Source organism: Cervus elaphus, chromosome 20 (assembly GCF_910594005.1).
Source record: "Cervus elaphus chromosome 20, mCerEla1.1, whole genome shotgun sequence".
In the NCBI taxonomy this organism is placed as follows: Eukaryota; Metazoa; Chordata; class Mammalia; order Artiodactyla; family Cervidae; genus Cervus; species Cervus elaphus.
Window position 1 is genome coordinate 137,364,301 of NC_057834.1, and position 26,246 is coordinate 137,390,546.

Consider the following 26,246-nt stretch of genomic DNA (forward strand, 5'->3'; position numbering starts at 1 on the left):
GCGGCCCGCAAACGTGTCACAACAGCTTCAAAAGCCAGCCTCCGGAGGCTTACATCATCCCGGGGCAAGCACTCACACAGAGACCTGAGGCCATTCACTAAGGAGCCTCACCAGCAACACCAGCGTCCTGCTCTGTGAGGAAGGGCGTGACAAGAATTTTCAAGTTTGTTTTTCTGGGTAGGCTCCTCACGTGTTTTTAGCGTCTTGGACCCAAGTGTTGCTGTGAAGCCCAACTTCAGCCCAGCCCAGAGCCCAGTGCGTGCCCCCAAGCCAGGAGGCCAGACCTCAGGCCACACGGGGCTGCAGCGGGACTGCCCAGACCTGGAGACGCACGTGTTCCACACCGTGGGCAGCCAGATGGCGCCTGTCATCGCAGGATGGGAAATGAGCAGACTCCGGTGTTTTGGAGGGCCTGGTGCGGGCAGAGCCCTGCAGGGCGACAGCCTCAGCCATCAGCCTGACCTCCTGGTGGAGCCTGGGCTCACGCTGCGCTAATGCTTTGTCACCTTATTTTCGTCTGCAGGGCTGAAGGCAGTCAGCGCCCCCAGCAGCCCTGGGTTCCGGCGCTCGCCTGTCTAAGCCAGTCACCGCCTCAAACACCAGCTTGTGAAATGCCACTTTCCCCACCAGTTATCGGGGGGCGGCAGCACGGGAAAGGTGCCCTAAACTACAAAGCGCTGCGCGGTGAGCAGTCACGGCCATGACTACTGGCCAATCCGAGAGGCCTGTAACGCCTTTAACAAGGGAAAACCCAAAACACGTTCAAAAGCAAATACGACCTCTGAAAGGTCAAGTGTTGCTCAAAACATAGTAAGATAACTCAGAAGTCTAGAAAAAACACCTTTATTTACAGCCATGGGCATCCCACAGGAGTACACGAAACACATAATGTGCACAACACAAAAGCGAACCTCACAGTCAGGGCCGCGCCCGCTCAGAGCCCGATCCGCACCACCATCACCGTGACGTTGTCCGCCGAGCCCCGCTGCACCGCCTTGTTGGCCAGCCTGTTGCAGGCGGCCTCATAGCGGGCGTCCACGGTGGGCTTCCCTTCCCGCCACTGGATCTTCTCGTCCTGCCGAGCGGGGAAGGGGCACTAGTGAACAGGGACCCGCGTCCCACCACTCCTGAGACGCACCCCCGAGGGACGACTACCCCAAAGTCCCTGTGGTGGGGGGGCGTGGGAGAAACTGAGCGGTGAGTGTCCTGGATGGAGCTCCGTTCCCCCTGGGGGCACAGGAGGAAGGGGGCCAGCTCCCCATGGGGACACGGGAGGAAGGGGGCCCGGGACTGCACAGGGAGGAAGGGGGCCCGCTCCCCACGGGGACATGGGAGGAAGGGGGCCCGCTCCCCATGAGGACATAGGGAGGAAGGGGGCCCGGGACTGCACTGGGACACGGGGAGGAAGGGGGCCCGTGACTGCACAGGGAGGAAGGGGGCCCGGGACTGCATTGGGACATGGGGAGGAAGGGGGCCCGCTCCCCACGGGGACACGGGAGGAAGGGGGCCCGCTCCCCACAAGGACATAGGGAGGAAGGGGGCCCGGGACTGCACAGGGAGGAAGGGGGCCCAGGACTGCATTGGGACATGGGGAGGAAGGGGGCCCGCTCCCCACGGGGACACGGGAGGAAGGGGGCCCGGGACTGCAAGGGGACACGGGGAGGAAGGGGGCCCGCTCCCCATGAGGACACGGGAGGAAGGGGGCCAGCTCCCCATGAGGACATGGGGAGGAAGGGGGCCCGGGACTGCATTGGGACATGGGGAGGAAGGGGGCCCACTCCCCACGAGGACACGGGAGGAAGGGGGCCCGCTCCCCATGAGGACATGGGGAGGAAGGGGGCCCGGGACTGCAAGGGGACACGGGGAGGAAGGGGGCCCACTCCCCACGAGGACACGGGAGGAAGGGGGCCCGCTCCCCATGAGGACATGGGGAGGAAGGGGGCCCGGGACTGCATTGGGACATGGGGAGGAAGGGGGCCCACTCTCCACGGGGACACGGGAGGAAGGGGGCCCGCTCCCCATGGGGACATGGGGAGGAAGGGGGCCCGGGACTGCAAGGGGACACGGGGAGGAAGGGGGCCCACTCCCCACGAGGACACGGGAGGAAGGGGGCCCGCTCCCCATGAGGACATGGGGAGGAAGGGGGCCCGGGACTGCATTGGGACATGGGGAGGAAGGGGGCCCACTCTCCACGGGGACACGGGAGGAAGGGGGCCCAGGACTGCAAGGGGACACGGGGAGGAAGGGGGCCCACTCCCCACGAGGACATGGGGAGGAAGGGGGCCCGGGACTGCAAGGGGACACGGGGAGGAAGGGCGCCCGCTCCCCACGAGGACATGGGGAGGAAGGGGGCCCGGGACTGCACAGGGAGGAAGGGGGCCTGCTCCCCACAGGGACACGGGAGGAAGGGGGCCCGCTCCCCACGGGGACACGGGGAGGAAGGGGGCCCGGGACTGCACGGGGACACGGGGAGGAAGGGGGCCCGGGATTTCTCCTCTGAAGCCCAAGGGCAGCCGGAACGACAGGCACCCACCCCCTTGTGAGAGTGCTCACCTCCAGGCAGGACAAGATGAAGTTCACGGCTTCTTCTGGGGTAAAGACCTTGAAGAGGCCGTCACAGGCCAGCAAAATAAACCTACAACATGGAGAAAAACATAGATGGGTTTTAGCACAAACTTTACAAAATGGCCTGGCAATAGAGATAAAATATATTTGGCCAACTCCTCAAAAGCTACACATTTTTAAACCAATTTAACTTCTACGAGATCAAGGTTAAAGGCACTTAAAAAGTATTTTGTGTGAGACGGTATACATCAAAGCTGAGACTACACTGTTCACCAGAAGTTAGGGATCAACCCAATCCCGGTTTCTCAGACAGACTCCAGGAACATCACTGCGTGAGATCCATCAGGTGGGACGGTAAATACATGGTGAGTGTCGGTCAACACAGGCCTCTGGCCATTTCCCAAACTGGACGGACGCTTGGACTTGAGGAATGTCAAGCACTCACTGCCCATATGAAGGGGGACAGCCCTCCGCATTCCCTGCTGGAACACAGGCCTCCGTCCCTTTCAAAGTCCCCCCGACCGCCGAGGGGAGGCTCTCCAGCAGGGACGGAGGGGCGGGACAGTTCCGGTCCTCCTGCTCGCCTCTTTCCTCATTTTAACACCCAGGTCCTGGTTTTCCACCTCTGACTGGGCACTCACTCAGCAAGCATTTACAGGCACATGGTTTGTGCTTGGGACCCGGCAGGGCCCCAGCCCAAGCACTGCCAGCCCCTTCCGCCGAGGTGAAAGACCCCGGAGAGGGGTTCTGCTCTGCTGCAAAGCGAGGGGTTCCCACAGCAGGGACCACACGGGGCCTGGTCTCAAGGGGCAACGAAAGACTTTCCCGAGGCGTCACCTGGGCAGCTGGAGGAGCAGGTGGAAATGTGACCCGAGGGGCTGAGGCAGGCGCAGAAAGGCGCCCCTGGCAGCACTGGCCTCCTGGCCCCTTGCTGCTGCCTCAGCGCCCACACCCCCGATGCAGGCTGGTGCGCCAGTGCCTGACAGGCCCCTGGGCCCCGTCCACCTTCCGCACTGACCTGCGGAGGCCTTCTCCCGCAGGCACAGGGCATTATTCTCAAGCAGCTCAGAAACAGAGGCTGGACAAGAGATCTCTTCCTAGTTTGGCTCCGCTTAAAAACCTCCCACGATTCTCCCGTTATGAGCTAAACCCCAGACTGCTCAGCAGAGAACACAAGCCTCTGCAACCCGTCCAAGTGCCTGCCACCACGTCCCACTGTGGCGTCAGGTGGCCACACCTTCACCCCACCCCACTGCACCACCCTGGTGTGTGTCCCCTGCGGGAAAGCCCTGCTGTCCCCAACACGGGTGTCTCCCTCCCGCCACGGCTGAAGGCTCCCGGAGCAGCCCGCAGCCCTAAGATACACGGGACTGTGCATGTGTTCATGTGTAGTCAGACTGGACCCACGATAGCAGATTGGGATGTTACTGATCCCTGCACGTGGAGGGCCCAGCACAGTGCCTAGGACATGGCCGCCCGCCCTCTCGCCACCCCAGGTTCAGTACGCGAGCTGGAAGAAGTCGGAAGAGAAACAAGAGGAGGCGGCCACCCCGTGCCCCAGGAGAGCCTACCTGTCGTTTGGGGTCAGCTGGCAGCGTCTGATGTCCGGCACCGAAGTGACCCCACAGCGCTTGTACTGCCCGTCCCCGATGGAGCGGGACACCTCCAGCACGCCCAGGACACGCCCGTCCCTGCAGCGAGGGGTAGGCACATCAGACCCCACCTGGCAGACCAGGGGCCCAGGACCCAGACCCTGACCTCAAAAGCAGAGAAGTGGGCCAGAGTGAAGGACGTGAGCTGTGGCACCCACACCCCTCAGCCGCCAGTCACACAGCACTGCAGCGCTGCGTGGAGCCTTCCTGTCCCGGGTCGTCAGCGGCCCGCCGCCTGCAAGCTGGTGGCAGCAGCGCCCCCTCGGCCTGGCTCGGGGCCGACCAGGCCTGACCCGCGGGTCTGCCCACAGCCCAGGGGCAGTGACTGGGTGCGGACCTGGCTTTGTCTGCTTCGTTTGTACCTTAAAGTCACAGGGGCTTCCCTGGTAACTCAGTTGGTAAGGAATCTGCCTGCAATGCCGGAGACCCTGGTTTGATTCGAGAAGGGACAAGCTACCCACCCACTTCAGTATTCCTGGGCTTTCCTGGTGGCTCAGCTGGTAAAGAATCCGCCTGCAATACTGGAGACCTGGGTTCGATCCCTGGGTTGGGAAGATCCCCTGGAGAAGGGGAAGGCTACCCACTCCAGTATTCTGGCTGGAGAATTTCATGGTCTGTGTAGTCCATGGGGTTGCAAGGAGTTGGACACGACTGAGCGACTTTCACTTTAAAACCACCAGAGTTAGAAACAGCTGAGATACAGGGATATTTTGCATTTCACTCTAATTAGATTTGGAAAATACCTGCAAGTGACTATTCCTTGATTCAGAAGCAAGTGTTCTTTACTTGGGGTATGAACATGATTTAATGACTTAAATATAAACAGGAGAACTCTGGGCACCACTACACCTTCACTCATTCTACTTTCAGAAGAGGGGAAGGTGACTGCAGGGCCTAAGACAGCCAGTTAGTTCCGTCGGTAGGGAAAGCAGCCCCATGCCCACCGCTCCCAAGGACAATCCTGGCGGCGTGCGCGCTCTGCCCCTTGGGCAGCTCCAACGCCCAGCACCCAGGCTCTCAGTGTGAGGCCAGAGGAGACGCCACACTCGACAAGGGGCTCCAGAGAGCTCAGCCAGCCACAGAGCTGTGCGCGGAGGTGCCGCATCACCACGGGGCTCCCCAACGGGGAGCGCGCCCTGGAAGTGAGCCACCCGCCCAAGGGGCCGGAACCGCCCGCCGGTGTCAGGATCCCGCCTGGCTCCCGGCCTTTCACTGGCCCTCAGAGTCCCCCTCCCGGTGGCCACCGCCAGGTCACCAGCAGCAGAGACTTGTGCTGGTATCTGTGAGCAGCTGAGCAGTCTTCCCAGGTACAGACAGCAGAACAAAAAGCAAGAGGGAGCAAAGGGCGCCAGCGCAGAGCTGAGGGTGAAGAAGTGCGCGGGGGTCCCTCAGCCCTCCAGAGGTGGCAGCTTGGAGCCCGCGGACCAGAGTGCGTCTTCTGGAGTGAGGGCCGAGGGGCTGGGCACACTTCCTCCTCCTGAGTCACAGACCCAGCTTGTTTCAATAAGACTGTGCGCAGTGGCCAGGCCGAAGACCCTGGTACCACCAGGACAACTCGGAGCGCACTCGCGCTTCCGAAGCCGACCCGGTGGGCTGGCTGCCGCTCTGCCTGCACTCGGCGCAACAGGCTGTGTGAGATGTGTGTGGTGCGGGCGCCAGCCGGCTGCAGAGGCCCAGGCCGACTCGGGCTGTGCGTCATGGGAGCACAGCCACACCACCTGCCCTCTGTGCCCAGCGAGCCCAACAGGACCGCTCCCAGCAAGGGCTGCCCGGAACCAGCCATGTGGGTCACGGACTGCGCCCGCCCCAAGCCTCCTCGACAGCCCCTCCACACACAGCCAGTTTCCCATACGCAACACAGGACGCTGCACGCTCTGCGTCGGCCTCTCCCCCAGCAAACTGCCGAGAATCCGCTCTTCTCCCACTGTGCTCAAAGTTCTCCCCTGAGACCACCATGCTGGGCAGGGAGTGGGTGTTCAAGTCCCAGCCCACGAGCCAGTCTGCCTTCCCTGGGGACCTGCTGTCCACAGGCCGGGGCTCCTGCCTTCTAGCACTTGCGAATTTGCTCCACGCAGTGTCCTTCCCGTCTCCCTTCCGTCCGCCCATCAGTCAGACAGCGGCTGTCCTATTGGCGCCAAGACAGGCACCAAAGCCCGCTGGTTGCAGCACCGTTTCTGCTGGTGTTTTGTTCCGGTTTATCCTTCACAACGGGAGAGGGCCACAGAGACCAACACCCTGGCTGCCCGCTGAACCTGCTCTGACTACAGCGCCTCTGGCCCAGGGACACTGTGGTCTCAACAGGCTCGCAAAGCTGAGGCTGGGAGGTGGAAGCTCCATTTTCCTCTGACCATCCCAGGACGGCAAATGCCAAGGTCTGGAGTATCAGCAGGGTGGGTGCTACAGGGCAGGACTGCACCTGATTCCAGAACTGTCTCCCTGTCATCAGAGACTGTCCCAGACACACAGCACTCTGGACCCGACAGCAGATGCTACAGGTGTAAGCTTCCCTTCCTCGTAAAATAAACATCAAGCTGTCTTCACTTTCTCCGAGGAATTCTCCTGAGCAGCGTAAAGCACTGCACGTACAGTCCACACCCTTCAGTGTAACAAAGCAGGAAAATAAAAACACATGTGTGGATATGCGTGTCTCTGTAAGACACACTGGCAAGACTCAGGAGATAAGGTGAAGAGAACGAGACCTGGAAGCACCTCTCTGCTCTGTATTTTAGATCGCTGACCATGTCAATGTAGGCTTTCTTTTTTTTTTTTTTTCAATGTAGGCTTTCTTCATGTTTAAAATCATGGTAAAAATATGTGACATGATATTTGCCATCTTCATTTTCACTTTTAAGCGAACGGTTGAGTGGCATTAGGTACATCCACAGTCTTGTGCAACCATCACCACCATCATCTCCAAGCCTTCCCATCCCCCCACCAGGACTCTGTGACCACTAACCACCAGCTCCCCTCCCCCACCACCCCATCCTACCTTCTGTCTGGATGGCCTCTGACCACTTGGGGGGCCTCATATAAATGAAATCATGTAGTGTCTGCTCTTCTCTGTCTGGCTCACTCCACTTAGCAAAATGTCCTCAAGGCTCATCCATGTGACAGGATTTCCTACCTAACAAGGCTGTATAGTGTTTCCATTTCATGGAGGGACCGTATTTTGTTTCCTCTTCATCTAACGATGGACACTTGGGTTGCTTCCACCTTGTGGTTATTGTGAAAAGTGATGCTATGCACATGGGTGCACGCTTGTCTGTTCAAATCCCCTTCTGAATTCTGGGGCATATAGGCCCAGAACTGGAACTGCTGGATCACATGGCAGGTCTATGTAATTTTTATCTTTATTCTTTTTAAAGCACTGATTTACAATGTTGTGATGGTAGATCTAGTTTTAATTTGTAAGGAACTGCCAAGCCGTGTTCCACAATGGCTGTGCCATTTTACATTCCCACCAACAGTGCACCAGGGTTCCTATCTCGCCATGTAAATGCTTCATAATAGAGGGTAAGAAAGCCCTGAAGTTGAAAACAAAATGAAACTAATAATCATGACAAGCCAAGTGTAACAAAACCGCAGTGAAAATAATTATTCCGTGTTTACACACAATACTCGGTATATCCTCAGTGAGACACAGACGAAGACAAGAGAGCCACAGGGAGCTCACGTTCATTAATAGTGATGCTGCTGATAATTCAATTTCAAAAGGTTATTTTGGCAAATAAATATGCGGTGTTATCAGGAACCAAGATTTTCAGGATAAAAGACACTACAACTACTGACTCAAAGAAGTTAAGAGAAAGCCCTATAAACACTCAATTCGAATGAGAAGTAGCAATCTAAGCTCACAGGCTACAGAGAGCACACGTGTGTGTGTCCTGGTTCTGTCCTGAACAGACGTGAACTGAGGAACCTGCAGCTGACGCCAGCAGCCCCAGCACATGGAGCTGTTTTAAGACAGGCAGCCGTGTGGAAGGCGCTCCCTCCCGCGGCCCACAAAGGGCACGTGAGCAGCAGGAACACCCTGCCTCTACGGCTGGAGTCAGCGCCCGGGGTCCAGAAACCCACCTGCAGTGACTCCTGGAGCAAGGAAGGCGGACGGAAGCAGCAGAGAAGGGAAAGAAAAACACCAGTTTCCACAAGAGTGGGTGGCTCCCACTCTGTAATGGTGATGGAAGAATTCAACACATACCCTGCTTTCAGGGAGAAGCTGGTTCAACCCCTGTTGCGAAGAAGAGCCTCTCCTAACAGGCTGCCTGCTACCACGTGCAGGAGCAGCCAGAAGCCGGTGGTCCGCTTTGCTGGCGCTGTGAAGTGGCTGATTCACACAAGATCACTGAGGGGTGCTAAAAGCGGCAGCTGAAAGGCTGACGGGCAGCAGTCACAAGGGGCCAGAGTGGGTCTCCCCAGACTACCGGCAGACACACACGGAAACATGCCCTCCACTCCAGAGCCATCTGCTACCGCATGGTGGCCAGCACGGAGCCTGCATCTCCAGCAGTGATCGCACACGGCTACTGACACGGGGGCAGTTAGAAGCGCCTGGCATCCCCCATCAAATCCCCCACGTTTACTGAAAATGTGTAACCTGAATCTAAAGCAGCCTGTAGACCTACATTCTGCTTTATGAGATGTAACATACAGGCGCCTCAAATGACACCATGAGAAAACAGTGCTGGTGACCCTATCCAAGGGCTGACTAGGGACATGATCCAAGCCAAAGCAGAGATGGTTCTTCATGGAAATACGCGAGTCCAATGCTGACCAGACCCTGGTGTCCAACACAGACACTCCGGGGACAACTGGGGAAATGGGGGCACAGATGGAATGTTAAGATAAGCTAACACAAACTAAGGAATGATTATTTTCTTAGATGTTATGTCTGCAACTAACTTTTAAACAGTTCAGCCACACACATACACACATATAAACAGACAAAACAAATATGGCAAAATGTTAATTATTCAATCTAGGTAGTAGATATTTAAATGCTTACTATTTTAATATTTTTTCTGCATGTTTGAAAATCTTAATAATGAAAGTGAGAGGGCATGGACAAAAAGTAAAAGCGTGCCAGCCCCAGCCTTGGGCCGGAGGTGGGTCACAGCCCAGCCCTTTGGTCCGGAACAAGTCACCCCTCCTGTCTCTGAGCACCCCCACTCACGTCTCCAAATTGAGGGGCACACCCTAAGTCCACATAGTGCTTAATAAATGGAGACTGGGAAACAGGAAGTAAATGCAATACAGCTGATCTTACTTTCAGCCATAGGAATGCTAATGTCAAAATCTTTTCAAGGAGCTCAGGCAAATGCAGAATTTTAAAGGTGATGCTACTAACACCAGTGCTGGGGTCACATCCTTGGGCATTAACTCCCACAAGCAGTCACGGGGGCTCAGTCAGTCACGGCACTGGCCAAGGTCAGAACCCCGTCTGTAATTCTGTCTTTGCTCACGCAGCCAGCCATAACCCAGACCAAAATCACCTTTTACTAACCCTGGAGTTTTTTAACCAACCCTAAGAATTCTGACTCCTCTCGAGACCTCCCTGCACCACCAGCTAGAAACAGCCTGCAGCGACAACAAAAACTGCCCCAAGTACACAACAGAAGAGAAATGACACCTCCTACTGCCGTCTCACACTGGCATCTCACTTCTCCCTTATCTCCAACAGGCAACGAAGTCTTAAAGGGCTCAAACGGTAAGATGAACCAGAAAAGACCTCTGGTGATATTCCTAATGCAGCATCCTTAGCCCTGCTTAACCACCTGAGAGATGGCAGATGACAAACTAGAGCTGGCACAGTCTTCAAAGATGTAAAGAGAGATGAAACAACTGCGGCAGACCAAGCCAGGCAAGAGCGCCCCCTGGGCCTGAGAAGTTGCTCCCCAGAAACCCAGAGGTGATCAGCTCATGCTACTGTCCTAACCACTTCAGATTTTCTCTCTGGAGAAACTGCCCAAACTGTAGCTTATTCAGCTGTGACAAACAATAGTTTTTATGAGAGTTCCTAGGACCACAGAAGATGCTGCAAATGGTGAACGTGAATTAGAGACAGGAATCCTCCTTTTGCAGACGTAGGGAGGCATGTTTCTCGCACACGTTGTTTGTTCCCACTGGGACATACGTGAAATCCTACTTCGGCTTCACCCAGTTAGACCGCAGGCAGTCTCATCGCGCTGAAGACTGCACAGGGCAGAGCGCCCGCCCGCGGAGGTCTCTCGCGCGTCCACAGCGGCCCCTCCCGGAGCCCCCGCCACCCTCTGGTACCTGACGTTCCCTCCGGCCTTCTGTATTCTCATCCGTTCTTCATACTGGGTTGGATTATGTTCCTTGCTGAGGCTCAAGGCCGCGTGTCTTTGACTCTCCTCATTGTAACGACAAAGGATTGCCTGGGATGACAAGAGGACACCAGGTGTGAACTGAACAAGCCCAGCGCCCAACAATGCCAGGGGAGAGCACAGTTAACAACTGACTCTCAGATTCAGCCTCCTGCTGACAAACTTGAGTTCAGAGGTCCAGCGTCAGAAGTATCAAGTAGCAAAGTGGTGTCACACACACACAAACACTAAGGGAGAGAACTGCTGAGTGACCACAGCCCCCTGCTCCCCTCACCAGGTCACTGTCTTCCCACCTGTGACGTGAAAAGGAGGTCCCTAAACAGCACCGAGGTCCCTTTAGGCGCTACCATTCCCCGAGTCTACACTGGCCCATCTGGTGGGCTGAGCAAGCACACGTCTGCGTGTTCCCATCACCGTGTTTACTGGGTGGTCACTTCCGGACAAACTTTTTATTCTACGGAGGGGGAAGCCTGAGGCCCAGAGGATAAGCATCAGGCCTGGAGTCACAGAACAGGGCCAGGACTCAAACTGGGTCTGACTCCAAAGTCTCTCTTTCTGGCTAATTCATACACGTGCTATTTTTAAGTCCTCTGGTCCAAACGCCCGTGTACAAGAGGCAGTCCCACCAGAGAGATCCACTAAAGGGTCACCCCAACACAGACCCCACTGGGGCAGGGCTTTCATCTGGGATGCTCGCGGCTCCCAGTGCCCCGTATCCCAAGTCACCCTAAAAGCAACAGGGTGGGGAGCGGCTATGTCCGTGTCTGAAGATGCTTTAAGAGTGGGAAGGTCACTCTGTCCGTGACCGCTGCACGGGCATGGAGGCTGGCTGACAAGCAGGCGGCAAGGGAGGCGACCGTCCACTCCTGGCCGGGGAGGCAGCAGGGACCACACAGGCCCTACGGAGCCCGCCCTCTGGCTCTGAGTCAGCCTCACAGCTGGGACGTGACGCAGGCTGTCGTCGTGGGAAGTAGCCAGGTTTTCTCCCTCAGCCCTGGTGCTGGGCTCAGTGGACATTCATCCCATCACCAAGCACTCTTCCAGTCACAGCTGTTGAGTTATTTTGAAATTATATAATTTGGAGAGGCAGGGGCTAATACTTTTCATTCATTACTATCTGAGGACAAAGAAATGAAGACAAATAGTTGTTTAAATATAAGTAGTTTTACTTGAGGGCCAATTAAATTCCAACTTACAGCTCTGTACCTGTTTGACAGATAGGGTATAAGTCTTCCCAGAACAAACAGCCTCCAGTTTAGCGGCCATTCCCTGACCCAGAACTTTTAACTGCAACAGAGCCCCCTGTAGCAACCCCGCCACCGTGGCCTTATTCACCAGTGCTGCCTACAGTCCCCTCGGACGTGCTGCTGTCTCGGGGGCGGCACCACAGCCACATACCCGACTGTCCCCAAGGTTGGCGATGTACAGAGTGTTGTCTACGGCCAGAACACACGTGGCGGTGGACCCGTCCTTCCAGGCTGGCTTCCTGAGGGGGAAACACATCAGAGACACAGTCACCACCAACGCGCCAGCACTCTGAGACTGAACTTCCAGAGCTGAAACGGAAGTGTCCTGCTTTTAAAATGGACGGTTTCTTTAATACGTGTTTTTTTTTTAATTCAGATTTCATTAAGCTTTAAGAGCTTACTTCGTGCTAGGAGTTTTTCGGACAACAAGCGTTAGCATTAAACCGTACTGGAAGGCCTGAGATGCGTGTAGGAAAACAACACGCCCCCTCCACCACAGGTCTTCATGTGGTTACACTTACTGGCTTGAGGCTTGCTTAAGGAACTCTTCATCAGTATGCTTGAAGGTGTCCAGAAGGCATCTTTTCACGGTTTTCTCTACACTGATTACATCTCCTATTGCAGAGGGCAGGAAAGAAAACAAAGTCTTAAGGAAGGAAGATTATCCTCCCGCCACCATCACTGTGTTTCTGCATTATGACCAAGAACAAGCTGTGCTTCCTCCACTGTAAGTGGAGGTGTTAGTAACCTCCCAAGTACAGAGACAAGAGGTGCCATCGCCCAGAGACACAAGCAGCTCCACAGTGGGCCCGCTGCACGGCCCCTGCTCCCCTCGGCGCCACCCCCTCTAAGCCATGCTCTTTCGATCAAGGATTCTTTTAAAGCCAGTGACGTCTCACTCACCAGCACAAAGAGCCAACCCCGAGATGAACGCGAACAGATTGAGTTCTGAGCCTCACCTTTAGGAAATTTCCTGATTAAGTTCTGATGCAAATTCTGTGCGGCAAATTTTGAGGCTCGAATTCCTCCATGTCCATCAAAAACAGCAAAGTATGAAACCCGAGTGCTGGAATAATGAACTGAGAGTCAGCAAGATCCTCAGGCAAAGATTACTCCTCTCCATTAAAGCTTTTAACTCGAACAGCAAGCAGTAACAGTACCTGAGACAATACTGAAGTAACGTCCATGACATTTTAAAATTAAAAATTCACACTTACTTCAAAAATCAAGATCTGTTAACTCTGATTTTTCACTAATATTCAGAACTCTTTTCTATTTACAGCAGATTTAGTTTTCTACTTACAGCAGATTTAGTTTTAAACACCAACACACAGATAAACACAGATAAATTACTGATCCAAGACAGTCAAGAACATTTGTAAGAGGACAGGTAGTTTCAGAACTGCTACTCAAACTCTGACGGATATCAGATTCTTAAAGCCTACCCCACCACTCCTACTCCTATTCCCCTTTCAAGTTGGCCAAAAAACTCACATACATAAATAGCATTAAAAAACTGTTTCAAGAAGGAAAGAACAAATATGCTGTGAGAAATGACATTTACTCTGCAGAGCTGTTCTTTTCCTCAAACGTTTCTAGAATCCCTTCTCAATGTGGGACATCATGAGCCATGAAACAATAAACTTATTTTGCTGAGCATACTCTTGAGGCCCATCCATGTTGGTGCCAACAGCAAATTTTATTTTTTTAATGGCTAACTGATATTCTATTATGTGTGTACATATATTCCAATATATAATATTATATATAATGTGATATATATGTATACATATGCCTCTCATATGTGGTTTATAACTCAGAATCTTACAGTGTAGCATCTACTAGTTATGGCTTGGTGTCCCCCAATTAAATCTGTTCCCAAAAGACGTGCCCCCGAGGCTTCCCCAGAGGCCCTCTCCTGGCTCTAAAAGCAACTCCAAGCAACTCCTGCTCTTGGTGACAAGGGCTCTTCCTCCATACCTTTTCCTTCACTTTAATTGTATGCAACTGCAGGAGAAATTTCACAGTCTGTCTTCCGCTTTTTTGGTCTCCTTCTGGGCCCTCACTACCGCACCAGCTCTCCTGATGCCATTCACTGCTGTGCCAGCATCAGAACAGACTTCTACACCACCCGGGCTGCCAGAGCAGGGCACTCACATGAGGGAGGAGGGGGGCCGGCACTCCTCAGTGATGTCATTCAGGATGACGTGGGCGTCCTGCATCTCCTCCCGCTCACCCTTCCGCTCAGCCACGTAGCCTTTCAGGCCGAAGATCACCGAAGAGGCTACGGAAAGGAGAACAAAAAGCCAATACAAAACTGTGCCCTTCTCTCCAGACGCCCTAGTCCCAGAGCAAATGAGAGGGAACTGTGGCTGTTCTACCCAGCAGTGTCCGAGAGCTGCCCTGCCAGGCATCTCCCTGCTACAAGTGGCAAGTCTGCTACAGAAAGCAGACCACTGCTGATCGGGGTGGCCTCTGCAAGGCTGAGCAGCGGGAGAGGAGACAGCAGCCGACAGCAAGTCAGGACAGAACGGCTCCTCCAAAGAGAGCACTTGGTCAAAGCACCAGAGCAAGGAATGTGCTGTCACCCCACAGAAGTGAGACTGGAACCAGGGCAAGGAGCTCCTTGCAAATCTTGTCTGTCAATAATTTCATGAGGACGGAAAAATCTAGTTTAGAGAAATGCAAGTAAGTAGTTTATCCCAACTGCCCTGTTGGACACATTGGAAATATGTTTCCATGCTTGAGGATGGAAGACTGAACAAATGGAAAGATCAGTTGCTTTTACTTTAACTGAGGAAGGAAAAGGAAAAAGGGAGTTCACTGGAGGTGCAGAAATTTCTCTTTAATGGCTGGCTGGAGCTCATATTCTGACACTTGAGAGCCACGTCAGTGATAGATGTCCTTCCTGAAGGGCGGCTGCTGGCAGGCACAGCGCTCTTCAGGCTCTAGGCAGTGACAAGCTACGCTGAAACCTGCATCCTCACACACCTCCGCGGGAGCCCGCAGCCTCCGCCGGAGATCACTTATGGCATGCGACCAAGTGGCTTGCTTGGCTGGTGCAGTCAGTAAAAACCCAGAACGTCAGCTTTCTCTCTAGCTGATACTCCTCACTTATTCCTCATGCACTGTGACACTTTACAAAGCTGACAAGAAATTTCAATTGCTCTTTCCAGCGTCAGGTCATCTCTTGGGACGCTGCCTACGAGCTCTTCACAGAATTCCAAGTACTAATCAACAGGCGGAGGGCAAGGACATGTGGTTGGAGAGAGACTGGGGACCCATACACTAACCACAGCCAAGTAAACCTGTCTCTAACCCCTGAAGGACTAAGGCAGGTTTCCTACCTGACTGAAGGTGAGTAAGAGATGGAGCGCATGGAGAGCAAAGAGTGAGGAAGCACGCGTGAACTTGGAAATCCGTGTGCAAACAGGGAACCCTATCCACTTCTTAAACACAGACACAGAAAGGAAGTGTTATCACTGGAAAGCTAAGCTTGATTTTGCTCTGGGTTGTCTTACAATATGAAGTCTAATACATTTGTTTTCAAACTGTCTGAAAACCTTTACAAACTTTCTTTTCCACAAGCTCTTCACTGCCATTCTTCTCTTCATCAGAGGTTTTTCTCTTTGCTCCTTTCCCTTCATTCTTTACCACCTGGGATATCGAAGTGTCAAGAGAACCTGGAAATATAAAGTAAAAACCAGACAGAAACACAGCTATAGACTGTTAAGTCCCGAGCAGACCTGGTCCCCTCCCAGCCCTCGGAGATGAAAGGACATTCGTGCGAGGCCTGGGAGAGAGGGAGGCTCAGCGGTCATGGCCATGACTCTGAGGGGTGGGGCAGTGCCCTGGGTGCCAACAGAGGGGGGCCACAAGTTAAAATCCAGGCCCTGCTCAGAAGGCTTCGGGGGGACACGTGAGAGGCTTCTCAGTGGCAAAAACACATTCATACCTTGGGGCTATGGCACACACATGGTATTTTATATCCACAAGCCCTTATGTATACATTTTCCAAAACCTGCCAAGTGAAACATCCTGAACCAGCTCAAAAAAACCAACAAGGACTTAAAATGAGACCAATATCAGGCTCTAAGAACCGTCTGTATCCTGAAAGGCAGAACACTACTGCTGAAGCCATTCCCACTTGCAAAGGGATGAACGTCTAGTCAAAGTTAAGAACTAAGGGCACCTGCAGTGAGTATGCACTGTGGAACGACAAAGTCTAGTTTTAAGTCTCAGTTCTGCCACTTACAAGGGGTGTACCCTTAAGGCAAGTTACTTAACCTGCCGGCCTCAGCTCCTTCATCCATAACAGGGAGAAAACTGTCCTCTCAGAAGGCTGTTTAAAACTGATGGGGAGAACGTATGTAAAGCTTTCATCACAGTCCCTGGTCCATCAAGTGTCCAATGAATGGCCCTAAGTATTCTCTGCACGTAGGTATAAAAGCATACAACCATTTATTATTCATACAACTACTCTTTGCCAGACCTTTCTGAGTACTGAGGGGAAAAAGGAAACATTCTTGCCTTCAAGAATAATCAGTTACTTGCAAAGGACAGATTTCTGCAACAGTGTAACACACACATCCTACCCCACATGGTAAGGCAAATTAACTAGGACAATGCCATGGATCTCTCAATGGTCTCTCCATTAGCCTCCTGCCACTTAGTGTTTGTGTTCCAGTTTTCCAAATGTGTATGAAAAAAAAACTTCCTTTCTTTTAAATTGCAAAACAGAGAAATTTTTTAAACTGTTATTGCCTTCAAAGTGAATTACATTGTAATCAGAGAAAGTGGTCTACATATGATATTGATTCTGTACTAGGACTTACTTTACAGCCTAGAATGTAGTCAACTTTTGTAAATGGCTCTGGCCTGCTTGAGAAGAAAAGTATGTCTTCTCAAGAAATCCTAAATATTGGATACAAGATTGGATTCTACAAACCCTGTTAATAATGGTGCTGAAGTCTTCTAAGTTGCTATTAATTTATTGCCTTTTGCCCTGAGGATAACTAAGACATAACTATCCTGAACCCTCCTTTCTTTAACTGAATCTGTTAAGAGCCCTAGTTGCACACATTTAACTTTCATTATAACTAAGAGTACGGTCTTTATTAGGAAGGTTTTAGGGTAAATTGTATGAGAATGCTGTAATTTTTTTTGTATGGACACAGCCTGAAAATCTGAGAATTCTTGTGAAATATGACTGTGATACTTTTTCTAAATACAGAAATGTGTGTGTGCTAAGTCACTCCAGTCACGTCTGACTCTTTGAGAGTCTAGGGACTATATCCAGCCAGGCTCCTCTGACCATGGGATTCTCCAGGCAAGAATACTGGAGTGGGTTGCCATGCCCTCCTCCAGGGAATCTTCCTGACCCAGGGATTGAACCCACATCTCTTACATCTCCTGTATTGGCAGGTGGGTTCTTTACCACTAGTGCCACCTGGGAAGTCCAAATATAGGAAAAATACTAATTTAATCCATACTTGGTTAGACTAATTCCAATGACTCAGTAGCAATTAATTAATAATACAGAAAAATACACCTGAAAAGCAGTAAGAGTTCTATCTGACAACATAAGGAAGGTTTTTTCACACTAGAAGATACTCACATATGAGAAAGGACAGCCTGCATCCACCCTGCCACATCCACCCTGCCCCCCCCACCCTGCTTTGGGGGAGGTTCCATGTGAGAAGTACTCAGACGGAATAACAGACTCATCATGTATGACAACCTACAGGAATCTGCTCTGTTTTCCCCTTCTGTTCAGTTGGGATGTAAAAGGAGAAGTTAAACATTTACAGAAACAAGTAGAGCCAGTGTTAATGGGCTTGACAAAAATGAAATAAAATCAACAAAAAGAATGTTGAGAACGAACATAAAAGCACTGGCTGGAAATTAATTAACTAAGGTCTTAAATCTCAAGAATTCAAATTCCTGCACACGGTTTGTACCAGTCAGTAAAGCAGTGTCATTCCAACTTCACTTAAAGATCAAAATTCTTTTTCTTTTGTAAGTGGTATAAAACAGAAGACTAATTTATCAGGGATACTGAAAATATTTTTTCAGTGTGAAATGTGAAAAGTACTTCACATATAAATGTGGAAAGTACTTCACATATTCAGATACTTTTCTGCTGGATACATCTGGATCTGTCAGGAATATAACAAAGCAAAACCAGAATGACAGACTCAGGTTTTTTTTTAAAGAACCTTAATAACAAAGGTCAAAATAAACAACCGAATTCTTAAAATTCCAAGGAGTAGAAAATAATCACCAGAAAGTGACGCAGTATTTATGTAAATTTTTTGCTTCCCAACTGATGGTATCTACTGAGTTTAGTTTGTTTGTTTATTCGTTTTGGCGGGAACCTAGTTCCCCAACCAGGGGTCAAACCTGAACCCTAGCAGTGAACGAACTGAGTCCTAACCATTGGGCCGCCAGGGAATTTCTGGTATCTATTTAGTTTTAATAAACTTTATGTAGTATTATAATTTGTCATCCTAAGGCTTTTTACAGCTATAAATAAATACACTTTATGTAAGAGTAAAACATTATGTTATTTCCATCAGCACACTGGACTAGCTTCCCTACCACTTACCTGAATCGCCACTGGTGGCTGGCGGGAGATCGTCAAAAAGCAAAGGTCCCCCAGAGCCTGAAACACAGCAAAACACCGAGTGAGCCCACAAAACCAGGGTGGGGCTCCAGTTTCAGAATCCATCCCACCAGGATACCTACACAGGTCACTGAAATAAACTCAAAACTCTCGTGTCAATCCAGTGGCAACTCATACTGTGCACACAGCGTCCTGAAACTACTTTAAGTCTCATCATTTCAAAGGAGACAGAAAACCTGCCTTGGAGTTCAGTCTTATTTCACTAGTAAAATAGACGCTCAGATGAACCAGAGAACACTGCTCAATATCTTCACGCAGTTTCTCAGGGCTAGCAACTAGCGGATTTTTCTGCCTTACCTGATGCCATGGATTCAAAACTTAAGACAGTCCAACACCTAAAACATCTGTGTGTTGAAAATGGGGGAAAGGGAAAAAGATTGAGACAACTACAATCCCAGGATGACACGTTGACACACACCTGGGAGAGCCTGGAGACTGTACCTGAGTCAGTACTGCTGGCCGGAGGGAGACCATCAAAGAGCAGAGATCCTTTCTGAGCTTCTTTCCCTAGAACACGGAACACCTGCTTAGAGAGCACTTGGACACTGGCCAGGTGGGGCTCGAAGGGGGAGATCTTCTGAGATAAGTCAGCTATTAAACTCAAATCTTCTCCTCTCTGTTGGACAGAGTAACCGTTTCCAAAAATACTTTCTCAACAGTCATTTAATATGGACATTTGTTTCCAACAGTTATAGTCAATATACAAGCAATGAAGATGATCCAATAGGAATTTTAAGGGCTACTGAGTGTTTTAAGGAAAACAAGTATTCTTGCTAATTTCAGTATTGAAAGGAACAAATTTTAAAAAACCTTTCTTTAAGAGTGAATCCTGAGAAGAAAAAACTGATTCTAGAGCAAAACAATAATTCTATCTCGGTACCCAGATAAAGGGACTCTTCAAAGATCTACCGATCTTAAAAAATCCTATTTCAATAACATTCTGAACTAATTACCAAGCAGAATCTTAAACACACAAGCAGAGAGACGGTGAGAGGTCTGAATCTGTCTTAACCTGGTATCTCCAGCACAGAGCCCAATTCAATAAATATCTATGAAGAAAATGAGGAATTTCAGATACTCCAAGATAAACTCAGGAGAAAGCTAAGAAATCTTTCTACTTAAAAACCTAAAGATTTACCTAACAGAAGTACTTGTCTTAAATGTTTTATACTCAATTATCCCTTTCCACATAAAATTTAATCATTATTCCTTCTCCAGCTTTCCTCAAAATTTCTACTGAAGTTACAAAATATACGAACCAGCCCACAGGAATGTGGGGGAAACAACGGGCTAAAGATGAAGATGTGGATGTCCACGTCCTCTGAGATCGAACACACTGATCTTGTTCCTCAGAGCTCAAGTACAGAAATGCACCCAATTAAAAACCTACTCAAAAAAAAAAAAAAAACCTACTCAATATGTGTGCTCCGAAAGTTTCATCCATATTGTCTTTTTGCCTAGAAACGAGCTAGGTATCAACTCTACTTTTTTAAAAACTAAAAATTTTAAGCAAAATTTATAAACTTCAAGGAAATAAATTTCTTTAGGGGTCTTTAGGTCAGAAGTACATTAAATACCTGATAAATTCCTAATTTAACAAAAAGTAACTCTTTTGCTTTATACCCGTAACACAAACAGGAAATAGTTATTCCTTTAAATTATAATTTTTTCCCTTAGGATTAGCATAAAGACATTAAGTAATTACAAGTAGTTTCACTTTTCTCACAAGTGACATACTCTATGGGAAGTATTCCAAAAACAGCATTAGAACATTAAAAGGCATTCAGGATAACCATTTACTCACTGTACTATTCCTCTTACAAGAATCACTAATATTTCAGCAGGCTACTTCCAAAGGGAACTCAAACCGTACTAGTCTAAGCATAATCATGTCCATTTCAACAGACTTCAGACCGAACAGGATGACCCAGAACAGTCGCACTATATTCAGCAGGGTCAGAGCACGAGGCACCTTGGGACAGAGGGACATTGCTGGGAGGAGGCCGACCCGAAGAGCAACCAACCCTCCACTTATGCAGGGCCAGATTTTAATTTCTGAATTAAACTACCTCTCTATACCAGGTCTTTCCAAATCCAGTGTCCAATGGGGGGAATCCTCTTTTACCCAGGTAAAACATTTTCGGTCCTGGCAAGCATTCCTCATAACAGGGTTTCCAGCTCAGCACTAGCCCGGCCGCTCTCCTTTGTTGACAAGTTAGTTAAGAGAGTGCCTCACACCTACCACCAGCCCCAGAGAATAGCCTCTCTTCCCCTGCTGAATGGCGTGAACCTCAACTGCTCTCTATCACTCTAGAATATTCTGAGTGGTACTGCAATTAAACACAGTGAGATCATCTCAGAGTGTTGTTGGCCACAACTGAGAATGGCTTATGCAAATGATAATTAACGTTCACTGCCTGCCAAGAACTACTCTAGTGCTCTACATATTTTCATGGATTGAATTCTTATAATAATCTTATGAGGTGGGTACTATTATTATGGTTACTTACTGATGAGGAAACTGATGCACTTGCTTAAGTAACTGTCCAAGAGAAGAGCCAGTGAGAAATGGAGGTTGAAACGCAGATAGCCTGCTTTCCCAGCACATGCTCTTTGTGAGGTGTTATACTGCCTCCTCGCTGTTACAGGAACTTCACAAGGATCATTTACCTTTTATACAACCCCCCAAAGATAAGCCTAAGGCTCTATAAGATCTCTGGAGTACCTTTTTGCATCATCGTAAGGATCAAAGTTAAAATAGTTTGCATCTGGATTCTTTAAAAACAATCTGTACATCACAGATGCTATAAAGGGAACTTCTGGTTCCCTAGCCAGAACCTTACATTCTGTGTTGGATAAATAGTAATTCAAAGTATCTGGGGCTGCAATCACTGGACTAAGTGTGACTTTGACCTTACCTTTAGAAGTGGTCCCTGAGTTCTAAATACAAGAACTCTCATAAAGAAAGAAACGAGACAGAAAACAGGTTTTCCATGACACTTAATCTCATCTGATTTTTTTTTTAAAGTTATTTACATTCTGAAGCTAAGTCTACTGAAAGTTACATATTATGCTGACAAAAATACTCTTGATCATTTTCAGGTTAGCAAAAAGTTGCTACTTATAGCAACAGAAACCTTAAATATTTTGCCTAACTTGCTTCTTGTACCTGAATTTTTAACTATAAATGCAACACAGTTGACCTCCTCATCCATGGATACAAAGGGTCAACTGTACTACACCATTTTATATAAGTGACTTAAGCATCCTCGGATCTGGGGATATGAAGAGGACTCCAGACCCGATCCCCCGCAGAGAGTGACAGACAACTGTGTATGTTTTCCAAATACCACAGATGTATTAGAAAAAGGCCCACTGCTCCACCTATCCCCACCAGAATAACACCTTAGTGTATACTTTCCATTTCCCTTTATGCTCATGAATTGAATCGTAGATGTTCATTTTAATTTTTAAAAGGTGTAAGTACGCTATATACAATGCTGCTACTGCTAAGTCACTTTAGTCGTGTCCAACTCTTTGCGACCCCATGGACTGTAGCCCATCAGGCTCCTCTGTCCATGGGATTCTCCAGGCAAGAATATTGGAGTGGGTTGCCATTTCCTCCTCTGGAGGATCGTCTCAACCCAGGGATCGAACCTGTGTTTCCTGCGGCTCCTGCACTGCAGGCAGATTCTTTACCATGAGCCACTGCCACCATTATATACAATACTCTACACATATCATTGTTCATGTAAGCCATCAGGGCACGCTCCAGACCAGCACACTGGGTCTAAGGCTTCTTTCCAACAGTCGCCCACTATCCTACAATACACCGGAAGCACTGCCACTCACTTGTCCGGGTCCTTTACTGATGGGCATGTGGAGTGATTCTGGTTTATTACATGACAAATAATGCCGTAATGAACAACCCGGGATTTATAAGCTCATTTTATCTGCCAGACTGCTAGTAAGAAAGTAAACAAAGAAATCTGACAAATGCCAAAATGTGTTCCAAAAAAAGTTGTGGTAACTTTCACTCTCAATATGCTTTATGAGAATGTCCATTTCTCTGAATACTCATTACCATCGTGCCAATTTTTAAATCTGACCAGTGAAAAACATGGTACACCAGTGACCTGCTATTCCTTCCCAGTGACTGAGGAAGCTAGCACCAATTCCCATCGATGGGTCGCCTGCATTTCTCTGTAAACTGTCAGGATACATCCTTTGACCATTTTTCTAATGGGTCACCTCTTTTTCCTGTTAACTTGTCTGAGCCTTTCCCTTACCAGGGGCAGTGACTTTTAGTAACGGTACCGCAACTATTTTCTCTCAGTTTGTCTTTTGCCTTTGTGCTACTTTGGCTGCAAAAACTTTTTACTTTTACATAGCTAAATCCATTTTAATTTTTTTATGACTTAAGTTTTTTCTTACTAACCCTGAGGTTTTACAATTAGTGCAAGTTTTTTCTACTATCTTAGCCTTTATTTTATATTTTGATCTCCAATTTCATAAAAAGAAATATTTTGAGGGTGCCTTGCAAAGCAAGTATTTATTTAGTCGTCGACAGCAGACCATCAGTTTTAAAGTGTACTGGTGTAGTGAAAGAACCACCCTATAAAACTGAAATCAGATTACGACACAAATGACTTTAAACCAAGACACCTTTAACTTGTTCAACTACCAAATATAAGCTATCAATATTCAAAGACATCAATCAGCATTTTAATGACTATATTGCAAAGAGTCCGACACGACTTAGAGATCGAACAAGCAAAGAAATTCCATCTCCATCTGATACGAACAAATACACATCCTCTTTTAAGTAAGTATGTATACTGTACATTAGAAACTTGATTTCACTCAGCAAGCAAAACCTGTTAAGGGTTGGGATGAAAACCCTTAATTCAGCTCAAAATCTGAAAACATTTATTGTATTCTTTCCATATTTTTCTTCAGATCATAAAAAGTAAGAGGCTTGGTGTAGGAACATTAGATGTGATGTTCAAACCAAAAATCAAAACACCAAATAGAATACACTTGACATGATCAGGAGTGGATACTTCTTCCCTTTGGACACTGGGCGTTTTGACAGAATCCATTTGAGAGTGCATTTTCCCCCCTTTTGAACAGCTGTGAAAGTTAACTCATAGAGTGACATCTACAAAGCACTAGCGTCTATCAGTACTGAGCACAGAGCCTCTGCTCTCCCCTACACACGTACTCACTCTCTCTAACCTGTGGTTAACAGTAGGATGCAACACTAATTTTTCAGATGCAGGAACAGCCACAGAAGACAGTAAGGGCAGAATTAGGATTTGAAACCAGTCTGAGTACATGCCCCAAACAACTCTGCTGGGGGACTGTGAAAATGATTAGGTCTTTTTATTGTTCCTGCATTAGCTCAGAAATTTGTGACACCTGCACATCCTTTAAGGGCTGTGACGGTGGCAGTCTAGCCTCCTCTCTCCATCTGCTTCAAGAAGCCAACTTTACTTTCCTCTCCTTCACTCTAGATTCAATGTTATCAACAATTTTTCAGAAACAAAAAGTATGACATTTATTTTTTTGACATTTGATTTACATTTTCAAAAATCAAAGTACTTTTACAAAATCATAAAATCAGTTTCTATTCTTGTTCAAATGACTTTTTTTTTTTTAACCTGTTAAGTTTAATCTTACTGGTTTTAACTAAATGCCTATCAAGATAACTTTGGGTTCTGATTGTGTACTCACTTTGGTACTTATCCCTCTCAGCGTCTGTCATCAACAAATTCAGAAGGCATGCCTTCTTTGCCTTTAACACACTCGGTCAAGGAGAGCCTGTGACAGTGCCAGCACCCTCCTCACCGGCCGGAGGCGGGTCACTGATCCACTCCTGAGGGAGCCCGGCTTTAAACACCACGCAGCACCTCTGCCACCCTGTCGTCTCAGCCAGGGTTGGGTATGTCCTTCCAGGCACCAACTTAAAGAATCGTCAACTTTTGGATCATTCAGGGGTCCCTTCCACCTGAGTGGACCCGAATTAATTTCAGGTAGAAAGTGATGGCAATTAAAGAAAATGACAGGCATACAGGTGCATCTGCTAAGGCAAACTCTGCCCCAAACACACTCGGACAGAAGTTATCCTCCATCAATAGAGTCAAAAAGACTGCATACACAAGCCAGAGTTTTCACCCACAACGAGAACAATCTAGAAAAGAAATCTAGGGAACAACCCACAAAATGAGATGTTCTGCCGGGAAAATTAACAGTGCCGTTATTGTGACTAACGGCCTCCTAAGACTGGCCTGGCGTCCACATGTGACATGCCAGAATCCAAGCCCTACGGAGGGCAGAACAACCCCTTCTTGGGAGACTTCTTCACGGATCCAAGTCGCAGGTCGCACTACTTCTCCACATTGCATGCACAGGCAAACCAGAGAACCAAACGTTCCCCCCAAAGCACACTGTTCCCTTGCCTAGAATCTCTGCAAATTACAAGTCCATCCATCTTTGGAAGCCCGAGTCCAGCACCACCTCCCAACCAACTCTCCGTTCACGGATCACAGACACCCCTTTCCCCGGGCACTGAGCAACTCCCAGTCATTAACTTTGTCCCTTTTCGATGTCAACCACTCGCATTCAGAATTCGGCTTCTCTGAAAGAAAGCAAACGCTGGGTGTCAGTCATCTTCGTATGCCCCTAGGACAACAGCAGTTGCCGAACCAGGGTCTCCAGACCCCCTCCGGGACTGTCCAACAAAATCCGCTGCGGATTTCGTAACACAGAGGCCGGGCCCCACCTTCCGGGCTTGCAAGCTGAGTGGGGCTGAGCTGGGCCTGGAATCTGAAAAGTGTTCTGAAGAGTTTTCCACGTTTCCTGCCACCGACTTAGACTAGGAAATTAAAAAAAAAAAAAAGTCCTAAACCACAGCATCCAGCTGAATGTCTTGCACCTGAAAACGTGAACAGGTCTTGCCAAATTCAGCCTGGGAGCGGTTATAACCCGCCGGACAGAGGACCAGGCGTGGTGGTCCCCGCACGGCTACCCCGTGGAGCTCCCACCCCCGGCCTCCGGGACGCGCACGGCGGCCGAGGTCAGGGGGCAGCCAGGGGTGGGGAGCGGACCCGGGCGAATGGTCTTCCCTTTGGGGAGAGGGGACTTCCGGGGCCCAGAGGGAACAACAACTACTACTCCGAGTCTTGAGACAAGATCGGAGGACGGAGAGAGAACGAATCCTCTCTTCTGAGCCTCAGAATCACGAGCAGCCGAGCCGGGACCACCTCAATCGCCGGGGTACACACAGAACACAAAGCACAGGAAACGTCGAACCGGGAGAGCGCCCGGGACCACGAGCTCCCCAGGCGGGCGGCCGGGACGCAAGCCGGCGGCGCGGGGCTCCCGTGAGGGGAAGCGGCCGCGCACAAAGGGCGCCGGGCCGCGCGCGGCCTTTCCTCCTGCGCAGCGAACATGGCGGAGGCCCGGCTCCCCGCGCCGGTGCAGGCCGCGCTCGCCCTCCCGCGCGCCCGCCCGCCCGCCCTGCTGGCCCTCACCAGCCCAGCGGCCGCCCGCTTACCAGCAGCCGGCCGCGGCGAGCGCTCGGGCTCCGGCAGGTCCCCGAACAGGTCCATGACGGAGGCTGGACAGCGGCTGCGGCAGACGCGCAGCCCGCGAGCGGCGGCGGGCTCCACACCCTGCGGCGGCTGCGGGGCGGCGGCGGCGGCGGCGGCGGCGGCGGCGGCGGCCCGGGAGCCGTCAATCACCCGAGGGC

The 26,246-nt window shown here is 49.9% G+C and overlaps 1 protein-coding gene across 2 annotated transcripts; it reads right to left on the bottom strand.

Annotated features, from left to right (window-relative positions):
• Positions 1-827: 827 nt before the first annotated feature.
• LOC122676790 (ILK associated serine/threonine phosphatase) lies at positions 828-26,246 on the bottom strand. Of its 2 annotated transcripts, XM_043876365.1 has the most exons (12): positions 26,052-26,246; positions 18,935-19,000; positions 18,416-18,472; positions 15,372-15,491; positions 13,966-14,092; positions 12,768-12,874; positions 12,330-12,423; positions 11,960-12,047; positions 10,491-10,612; positions 4,137-4,256; positions 2,554-2,635; positions 828-1,075 (listed from the first exon to the last, which is right to left on the bottom strand). In XM_043876365.1, exons 1-12 carry the CDS (start codon positions 26,104-26,106, stop codon positions 935-937), a joined length of 1,179 nt encoding a protein of 392 aa, XP_043732300.1. In that variant the 5' UTR covers positions 26,107-26,246; the 3' UTR covers positions 828-934. The 2 variants fall into 2 exon arrangements, with proteins under 2 accessions (XP_043732300.1, XP_043732301.1); XM_043876366.1 differs by lacking the exon at positions 18,935-19,000 and having other exon boundaries at positions 26,052-26,208.